Here is an 11,271-nt window from a genome sequence, read left to right as displayed (position 1 = left end):
ATTTTTTTTAAGATGTACACGTTTTAGATATTCACATACACATTTTCAAAGTTTAGAACTTGAAAACATACCAAAACATATCTTGAACATGAGGTATGTTTTGCATTTGTCATTTTTTTTTCAAGATTTATATTTCCCAAATGTGTTTATACACATCTCAAACGTGTAGATCTTTAAAAAATATCCAAAATCAAAAAAAAAAAAAAATTACCACAAACGGACACCCGAGTGAAAAATTACGTTTCTTGCAAGAATCACATCGAACACCATCGAACCACCATCGATTTTTTCATGAAAATCTTGATTTTGAAGGTCCCACTGAGCTGGCTTCGAGCACCATCGAACCACATCGATTTTCTGCATATTTCAAAGTTTCAGATGTGAAAAAAATCGCAAAAAAACCCAAAAATCATGTCCAGATCTGTTCCAAATGTAATATTTGAGTGTCCTAAGTGAAGAATACTTGTCGTTACATTGATTTCTATTATATTTTATATTACCTATGGATTTTTTTTTCTAGAGAGGGAGTTGAGAGGAATGAGTTGAGGAAGAGAGAAGAGAAAGTGGATGGGAAAAATTATGAGAGGGGTATTTTTGATATTGTCAAAATAATTGGCATTTTTTTTAAATGATTTAAATGCCTAGTATTTTTTTGACTTAGAATCCCTCATTAAGCATAAAAACTCAAATTTCCTATGTCAAGCTCTCTGCATCATAAGATACATAAATTAAAAAATTGTGTAAAATTTTTGTAAAATTTTGACCATAGTACCCATGACATTAATTCTTCTCTCTCATAACCTATCTTTCGCATTCTCTATCTCTCTACCAAGGCGACGCTACCATCACCACCACTACCTTACCTCGAAGTTCTTTTTCTCTCTTACAAATCGTTTCTCTCTATCATTTCTCATTCAATCTCTACCCACGACCATCTCCTTAGATTGAAGCACTATGACCATCAATACCACCATTGAAGCATCTATTGAATAAAATCATTGAAATTGTATATTCTGCATACAAATTCTAAGACTTTACATGATCTAATCTTGTAGATCTCGAAAAAAATACCAAAATTTAAAAAAAAATCTGAAACGGACATTTGAGTGAAAAGATATGAACATTCAAAAAATTTCGTCAAATTTCAGTGCAAAGCATCGAAATTGCATCGAAAAAACATCGTTTTGGCCAAAAATAAAGTTTTCATGATTTTATCGCAAAAGAAATCAAAACAGCATTGATTTGACCAAAACGATTTATTGAAAAAACATTGTTTTGACCAAAAATCAAGTTTTCATGATTGCATCGCAAGAGCATCGAAACAACATTGATTTTGCATCGAAAAGCATCACATCGCTTTTTCCGTTTGGTTTTCGTTTTCTGTTTTCTATTTTCAAAGTTGTGTTCTTAGAAATGAGAACAGAAAACAATTTTTGTAGTTTTCAAAAAACAAGAGGTGTTTGGTTAATGTTTTCTAAAAAAAAAAATTTTGTTTTATTTATTTTTTAAATCTTAAATAAAAATTTAACAAATATATTTACAAAGATAACAATATTTTAAAAGTTTGTAATAAATAATGAGATAAAATAATTTGAAAGAAAAAATTATGAAAAATAAGGAGCGAGAAAGTAAGGAGAGAGAATTTGAAAAAATTGAAATTGAGAAGAGAGAAATTGATCAATGCAAGAAAAAATGAGAGAGAATGTGATGAGAAAGAAAAGTGAGTAGAAAGAGAGGAAATGGCGATAGAGAAAAAAAATGATGAGATAGAAAATGAGGATATATTAAGTGATGAGAGAGAAAGTGAGGATATAGTAAGTGATGAAAGAGAAAATGATGACATAATAAATGATGCGAGAGAAAATAAGGAGATAGAAAATGATGAAAGAGAAAATAAAAAGATAAAAAGTGAGAAGAGAGAAAATAGAAAATAGCAAGAGAGAAAGTGAATAAAGAAAAGGTAAGGAGAAAGAAAGTGATGAGAGAGAAAAAGTGATGTGAGAGAAAGTGAAGAGAGAGAAACTAATGAGAGAAAAAATTATATGACAATAAATGATGTTAGATAATAATAATTAAAAAAATGATGTGAGAAAGAAAAGATAGACAAAAAAAATTTGAGAACAAGAGAAAACAATTTTTTGTTGTTCTCAAAATTTTCTATTTTTTGTAAATTTGTTTTTAAAAATTGTTTTCTGAAAACAACGTCAAACACCCCAACTTGTTTTCAAAAAACAGTTTTTAGCTTTTAAAAACAAAAAATAATTTTTTAGTTAAGGAGCCAAACACCCTCTAATTTTCCCCGATTTTAGGGCAACTTAGAAAAATTATTACTCTTAAACCATGAGATATTTTAATCTAAAATTTTACTAGAGCCTTGATACATATATTAAAATTTCTCACCAAGTTTCATAATTTTTGGGATGGAAAAACTTATTAAACCATTTAAAGAAATTTGGGCAGTGTCTGCTGTCCAGAAGTTTTTCTCAGATTTTTAGGGTTCTTTGAAAAATATTTTTGAAACACCGTAGCCTAGTTTTTTTCTAAAAATTTAACAGGATCTTTAATCATATTTAATTTAGTTTCTGTCAAAATTTCATAATTTTTAGGATAGAGAAACCTATTAAAAAATGTAAGACAATCTGAGCAGTATTTGCTACCCAGAAATTTCGTTTTCAGATAATTAGGGCAAACTTGGAAAAACCATTACTCTTTAACCATTTTTTATTTTCATATAAAAATTTTATGTGATCCTTATACATATTTAAACTAACATTTTACCAAATTTCATGGCTTTTGGCTCAATAAAATGTGTTCAATATTCAAAACAATCTGGGCAGTGCATGCTACTAAGAAATTTTCCAAATTGGATCAAGATGCCAAAAAGTTCATAACTTAGGTTTGAAAGCACCTTTTTTCGATTTTCCAAAGCATAAACTCAATTAATCATCTAGAACTATGCAACCATATAAATTATTTCCACAAACAGAGGTAGTAGGGTACGATCTGACCCATTGGAAATCAGACCACGAAAACTTGGCAGCATGCATTTTTACACATTCTAGCAAAAATAAACACAACTAGCAAAACCATAGCCACATGCATGCATGTAAATCAACAAGTCAACCAATATAACCCTCAAGCATAAAATAAACTCCAAAGACCAATAAAATAGTCTCTACAACCATATCTACTAATATAAACCAAAAATACTCAAGAACCAACCAAAAATTCTACCTTTGATGGTTCTAGCTTGGAAATGAGGTTCCCTTAGCTTTTCAAACTTCTTCCTTGTGTTCTATACACTCAAAGCGAGCCCCAATAGTTCCACATGTAGATTTTTTTAAAAGAGTGTTAGGGTAGAAGATGGAGATGAGTGGAAAAATATAAAAACTCTAGAACCTTTACCTTTGTTTTCACTAGATCACCCAAAAGCTTAAAACTTTGAGATTCTCCTAGAACCACCTCTCTTGAACCCTAGAATACAAGATCCATGTCATGCATGGCCATTAGAATCACATGCATGCATAGTAAAACCCTATAGGATTTCGAGTTTGAAGAGGAAGAAAGGAGAAAAAATAGAGTAGGGTTCGAACTTACTCTTTATTGGTTTGCTCTTGAGCTTCTCCCCTTCCTTCAATAGAGAGTGAGTACCTAAGCTTGAGGAGATAAAATGGCAGCCATGGAGCTCGGGAGCTCTCGGTTTTTGGGGAGAAGAATTGAGAGAGCTATATTTTGTTTTCTTGAGGAAAAAAAAGAAATTAAAAGAAATAATGATTGGATGTGTAAGAGGGAAATGATTTGAGGTTTAGCCAATAGGTGAGGTAGCTTTTTAGTCTTCCTAGGGTAGGTGTCATAGACATTTGAGTACACTAGGGCATAGCCTAGCTACCCATCACACCCTCTCTCCACCTTTGTAAATGACTAAAATGCTCTTACCCCTTTTAACTCAATTCTAATGCACTCAAGGGCCCTTTGGTAATTTCACTTTTCAAATTTAACTAACTTTTTACCCTATAGTTTTTAAATATCTCCAAGCTAAAATAAAATAAATGTGACCAAAAATAAATTTTGTCACATAACACATAATTTTGGTAATTTACTCAAATTGACCAAAATGCCCTTGGAGACTCGGGCAAGAATTTCCATTCTTAAGCCCGGTAGATTGAAATTAAATCCTCAATAAATTTTTCGTAAATTTACTGGCTCAACTATACAGTCTCAGTTGCCAAATATTTTTATGCCATGGTATTCCTTATTTTACCTAATCCGAGATTTTTTCGTTATTAGGGTTTGCCCCTAGATCCAAGACTAATTTTCTTTGCATAGGCATAAACTCTTTATCAAATTAGCACAACGACTATAAAATTTATAAAATAACATAATTTCACATAATATTATTTATAGAAATAATATTTCACATAATTCATCACCAGCTCCAACCGGCTACTAATGGTGTTCAAAATACGGGATGTTAAAGTAATGGTGGTGGTGGTGGTGGTGGCAGTGGTAGTGCCGACTTGGTATCGAGAGAGAGAGCATGAAAGATAGGTTATGAGAGAGAGAGAAGAATTAATGGCAGGAGTGCTATGATCAAAATTTTACAAAAAGACCTATTTTGGGGATGCCTAATAATATTGTCAAATTTTTTAATTTATGTATATTATGATGCATTGAGCTTGAAATTTCCCTTATCATATTCTAAAGTTGCTCCTTCCGTTAGATTTCGTCTATATCTTTGTCAATTTTTTTTTATTTTTGTAAGGGTATTATTGTCATTTTAATATGGATGAGCTAATTAATTAATTTTAATAATTTTGATAACCGTAATGAGAAAAACAGGTAAAACGAGTTGAATAAAGAAACCTGTAACGCCCCTATTTCCTGAGACGTCACTTATGAAAGTCCATTTAAATCAATAAATAAAATAACCATTTCAAAAACTATTTTGTTGAAATAAACAAGGCATGAGATCTCACTATTTCTTTAAAGTAAAACATTTTTAAGTCTTAAAACTTAATCTAACATAAAAAAAATATATATAGTCCAAAAGTGATAAAAGTTCATTAAGTCTATAAAACATTAAAACGTTGTAAACCCTCCACTAACATGTAACATCCACGCCTCCAGCCCGCTTCACTCACTGCGTTGCTTTGCCTTTACCTGTACACAGAGTACCTGTGAGCTAACACCCAGTAAGAAGAGCTATGTTGAGCAGAACTCCCTAACTAGATAATACAACATAGCTTAATCAAAACCTTAAGCAATAACAATTCATATAATACTGATACAATGCATGCTATACTCACACACATAACAAACAAAGTCTCATACCGTACATTATGCTCACATACAATAATCAACCATACACTCATTTTGATTAGACATGAAATGTAATATGCCCTGCATCGTGTTATTCTCACACTTGGCATCCAATGGGGCATTCACTTACCATAAGTTGTACTCACTAATGATAAGCTCTTAGTGTACCGGCAAGTGTTATGCTCACATAAGCAGCAAAAACCCTAGCACTATTCTCATGCTAACAATACTAAGTGTGTACAGTAATCAACCATAGTGCATAACATAAATAAATATAAACCAAGAAACAAGGTTGTATGCTTAAACATACACCATGTGCGCAGATGTCCACTATTCTTACTTCAATTGCAAAAAACAAAAAAAGATATTCTTTTGTTCTACCTCGAACCCCTCGCTAAGTGTCCTTGTTGAGAACCAGATCCTAAACACCCAACAATACAATGACACACTCAAAACACAATTATGAAACACATCAAGGTTTCACCACAAAATTACAACCTATAATACTAATCATCATATTTCTTATCATCTTTATGCACAAATCAAATGGATCATAAGCAAATAATCAAATAAATGACCACAATTTACTAAATCAGATTCTAAGTTTATTTTTATGCCTATAAAGTGAGATTAAACTACTTATTTCCTTATCATTATTTATTTTCAATAATTATCATTTTAATTACACATAATTCTCAAAATAATTGGATACTCAATACAATTACCCAAACCAGAACCTAACATGCTTCCTAACCATTTATACAGATTATGAAACATGATTAAACAACTTAGAAACTTATACAAATTATTGTTATTATTATTATTATTTATGCATAAATTACCCCTTTTTTACATGCATAAAATACAAAATAATTGACCAAAAATAACAAATCAACCTAACATAGTTCTAAATTAGTCCCAAACATTAAGATACCATTTTAACTACATAAGAATAGTGCCCAAATGGTAAACAATAATTTTAGCAACACCAAGTTATTTTCTATAATTTATCTACTTAGATAACCCATTTTAATTCAAATAATTCAAGACAAATAATAAAATAGTAAAAAATTATCCCAAATTTCACAGAATAGCTTCTAACTATTGAATAAGCTTACAGTAATTATTCTGAGCCATTTATATTATCCTAGGTATTTTTTATAATTTATTTAACAAATAACCAAATAAATTCAAGAAAATTACAAAAACGTCTAAACCTTAAATCTAAATATACATAACAGTTTGGTATCAATCACAAATCATATAAAAATTATCTCATAATTTTCTGAATAGTTTAAGTATTTTTCATAATTATTTCCTAAGAAAATTTAAATAATTCATAATAAATCAAGAATTTATCAAAAAAATACCAAACTTAACCAAACACTCTAAATTATCATGTAGAATCTAAAACAAGAAAAAAAAATTAAAAAAAACCTTTGGAAAAGCCCAGATCGGGTTCGTCGGAGATATCGCCAGAGTTGTCGTATTCTCCGGCGTCGAGGAGGTTGTTTTTTTCGTTTCCAGCTACCCCAACATTCCAAACTACTTGGAAACTTCTCACACGTGTTCCAGCAGTCCAAATAAACCCTAAGACACCAAAGAATCACGCCAGAGTCGCCTTGGTGGAAGTTTTCTTCTCCAGCGCCGGTGTACCGCCAACAATAGAGCTCAAAATTGGTTTTTCTTGCTCTAGACCAGTTCAGCATGTTTTTTCACGTTAAATCGATTCTTGGAGTCCCCTAGGTTTTTTTTGTCACTAACCACGCACACCATACACTCTTAAACACTCTTAAATCCGAAATTATCCAAAAATATGCATTTTCTTAGATAAAAATGGTGAATCACAATCTGGGACCTTATAATTATTTTTCCCACACTAAAAAGGTTTATTTCCCCCCCTAGAATGATTCTAGAATGTCCAATACCACCCACATTTTCCCAAGTGCAAGAACTCAAAAATTTATTCTTTTTCAAAAAAACGATAACTACCTCCTCTCTCTTCGACCATTTGTTTCCCTCTCTATTTCCACGATTTCTTTATTTCAGATTATCATGGTAAACACATTTTAAAATTTTTTAGAAAAGAAGTTAGCGTTTGAAGTGGTAAGACTCTTTTCAAGTAATTCTTTATATTTATTTAAAAAATAATAATAAACTAAGGTTCCACAATTGATATCATCAGTTAAATTTAAAAAATTTGACCAATTTTATGAATATTTAATCATGTTAAATCAGAAAAATAAAGTCTCTAAAATGTCCCTTGAACCAATCCCAAACTTGAGGGCATTATAGTCTTTTCGCAAATTCAATTAGTTATTATTATTTAATTCAATTAAATAATAATAATATTATGGCAAACCAAAAATTACACATAATATGATAAAATAATTTCAAGCATATTATTATTACTATTATGCACATAATAATAATAATAATTTTTAATTAAATAAATAACAACTTAACCCGAATCGCTATTTATTCACTTGACATTATTCTCATGCTGTGATTCCACAAAAAAACTCAAACATGAGAAACCATGAATTTTATTGTCATTGGAAATCATACATATCCAATATTCCATTAAAGGAAAAGAAAATAAATGACAAAGATGCACACAATGGAAAAATTACGAAATTTCCCTTATGGGAAAACGGATATTACAAATTATCCCCCCCTGAAAAAAATTTCATCCTGAATTTTCACTGAAACAATTCCGGATACTGCTGTAGGATATCTAGTTCGAGTTCCCAGGTTGCTTCCTCAACAACATTATTCCTCCACATCATTTTCACTAAGGAAATAGTCTTATTCCTTAGGACATTGTCCTTCCGATTAAGAATCTTCACCGGACGCTCATCGAAAGACAAATCTTCCTGCAAACCCAAAGTCTTGTAGCTTAGCACATGTGGCGTATCTGGCACATATTTACGAAGTTGTGACACATGAAACACATTATGCACACCCCGAATAACGATGGTAGTAAGGCTACCATGTAAAACACATTACCAACTCTGTCCAATATCTCAAAAGGACCGTTGTACCTGGGACTCAACTTCCCTTTCATGCCAAAGCTTTTCACCACTATTCCTTTTCGTGGTGTCACACAAAGAAACACATGACCCCCAACCTCAAATTCAACATGTCTTCGCCTCAGATCTGCGTAAGATTTTTGTCTGCTTTGAGTTGTGACCATTCTAGCCCTAATCTTTTGAATAGTCTCATTAGTACGTTGAACAACATCTGGCCCAAGAATACTTTCTCCCAACTCATCTCAATGGAGTGGGGACTTGCACTTTCTTCTATACAACATTTCATAAGAAGCTACCCAAATGGTAGACTGATAACTATTGTTATAAGAAAACTCAATTAGAGGCAAATATCTACTCCATGATCCTTGAAAATCTATGACACATGCTTTCAACATATCCTCCACAATCTGATTTGTTCTCTCGGTCTGGCCATCTGTCTCAAGATGATATGCGGTACTGAACTTCAACCTCGTCCTCATTGCTTTCTGTAAACTTTCCCAAACTGACGATGTAAATTGGGCATCTCGATCATAGACAATGGAGTATGGCATCCCATGTAACCTTACTATATCATTTAAATAAAGTTCAGCAAACTGATCCATGGAAAAAGTCATGCGTACTGGTAGGAAATGGGCAGACTTGGTATACATATCCACTATTACCCAGATTGCATCGTGCTGTTTTGTGGTCTTAGGTAACCTTGTCACAAAGTCCATAGATATCTCCTCCCATTTCCACTCCGGAAGATTCAGTGGCTGTAACAGTCTTGTTGGACTTTGATGTTCTGCCTTGACTTGCTGACAAGTTAAGCATTTCTCCACATAATCTATAACATCCATTTTCATACCGGGCCACCAATACAACGTCTTTAGGTCATGATACAATTTAGTGGTCCTGGGGTGAACTGAGTAGGGTGTAGTATGAGCTCCTATCGAAATCTCCTTCTTAAGCTCATCACTATCGGGCACACAAACACGTCCCTTGAACCTTAATAACCCAGTGTCTAACGCAACGAAGTCTTTGGCAGTTCCATTCTGTATATCTCACTTTAGGTCACTAAACCTCTTTTCAGTAATCTGCCCTTCCCTGATCCTCTCCAGTAAGGTAGACTGAAGTGTAACCTTAGCAGTTACGCTGTTATCAGCTCTATACCAGCTCGTGCCATATCTTTTGGAATCGTCCTAGATATTCCTTGCAAAGTAGAAACCATTCCCGGACCTCTATGACTAAGAGGCGTTTGCTACAACGTTGGCCTTACCGGGGTGATACATTATTTCATAGTCATAATCTTTGACTAACTCCAACCACCTCCTTTGTCTCATGTTTAGTTCCCTCTGCGTGAAGAAATACTTGAGACTCTTGTGATCGGTGTAAATTTCACATTTCACCCCATACAGGTAATGAAGCCAAATTTTCAATGCAAAAACCACTACAGCCAACTCTAAATCATGTGTCAGATACCTTTGTTCATAATCTTTCAATTTCCTTGAAGCATAGGCAATCACTTTACCAGATTGCATCAACACACCACCTAACCCTTGCTTTGATGCGTCACAATACACTACGAACTACCCTTCTTCTATCGGCAAGCTAAGTATTGGCGCCGATATGAGTCTATTCTTTAGCTCTTGAAAGCTTTGTTCACACTTGTCTGACCAGAAAAACTTTAGATTCTTCCTCGTTAGCTCTGTCAATGGTGTGGCTATTTTTGAGAACCCTCCTGCAAACCTCCTGTAATAACTTGCTAAACCCAGAAAACTTTTAACCTCAGAGGTATTCTTTGGTTTAGGCCATTCTTTCACTGCAACAATCTTAGCAGGATCCACCTTAATTCCCCCATCAATAACAATGTGACCCAAAAATGCAACCTCAAACAACCAGAATTCACACTTTTTATATTTAGCATACAACTGATGTTCTCTCAGTCGCTGCAAAGTCAAGCGCAGATATTCCTCATGCTCCTCCTTTGTATTAGAATATACCAGTATATCATCTATGAACACGATGGCAAACCGGTCCAGATACTCTTTGAAAACTCGGTTCATTAGGTCCATATATGTTGTTGGGGCATTTGTGAGTCCAAATGACATCACCATGAACTCATAATGCTCATATCTAGTTCTGAAAGATGTCTTGGGAATATCCTCATTCTTTATTCTTAGTTGGTGGTACCCTGACCGAAGATCAATTTTAGAAAACACCCTTGTCCTCTGAAGCTGGTCAAACAAATCATCAATTCTTGGCAATGGATATATGTTCTTTACCATCACCTTATTCAACTCCTGATAGTCAATACACATCCTCATAGATCCATCCTTCTTCTTGACAAAAAGGACTGGTGCACCCCAAGGAGAGTAGCTCAGTCTGATAAACCCCAGCTTGAGTAATTCTTCCAACTGTGTCTTGAGCTCCTTCAGTTCTGCTGAAGCCATCCTGTAAGGTGCTTGAGACACTGGTGTTGTCCCTGGCATAAGGTCTATCACAAATTCAATCTCCTTGTGTGGTGGTGACCCCAGAAATTCTTCAAGAAAGATGTCGCGGAACTCATCGACTACTCTTGTTTCTTCAGGCTTCCTTTCTGCTTCTTTAGTGTCATATACCATGTTTACTAGGTACCCTAGACACTCGTGCTGCAAAAACTCTCTGGCTTTCATCGCTGATATGATAAGAGTTCGAGGTTTCTTGCTTGTTCCCTAGTATTAAAATGTCTTTCCACTTTTCGGTGTAAAGACTACTTTCTTCTGCTTGCAGTCAATAGATGCTCCATATTTTGACAGAAAATCCATGCCCAGTATTACATCAAAATCACATAAGTCTAATACAATCAGGTCTACAAACAGTTCCCTATCATCTATCCATAATGGTACAGGTCTAAACCAATTTTTAGATATTGCAACCTCCCTGGATGGTAGCATAGTCC

The 11,271-nt window shown here is 33.5% G+C and overlaps 1 protein-coding gene across 1 annotated transcript; it reads right to left on the bottom strand.

Moving 5' to 3' along the window:
- Positions 1 to 8,021: 8,021 nt before the first annotated feature.
- LOC133791911 (uncharacterized) lies at positions 8,022 to 8,515 on the bottom strand. Its single transcript, XM_062229818.1, has 2 exons — positions 8,329 to 8,515; positions 8,022 to 8,236 (listed from the first exon to the last, which is right to left on the bottom strand). Exons 1-2 carry the CDS (start codon positions 8,513 to 8,515, stop codon positions 8,022 to 8,024), a joined length of 402 nt encoding a protein of 133 aa, XP_062085802.1.
- Between the last annotated feature and the right edge of the window lie 2,756 nt (positions 8,516 to 11,271).

Source organism: Humulus lupulus, chromosome 7, assembly GCF_963169125.1.
Source record: "Humulus lupulus chromosome 7, drHumLupu1.1, whole genome shotgun sequence".
In the NCBI taxonomy this organism is placed as follows: Eukaryota; Viridiplantae; Streptophyta; class Magnoliopsida; order Rosales; family Cannabaceae; genus Humulus; species Humulus lupulus.
The sequence above is the reverse complement of the archived record's forward strand: the minus strand, read 5'-3'. Positions and strand labels throughout refer to the sequence as shown.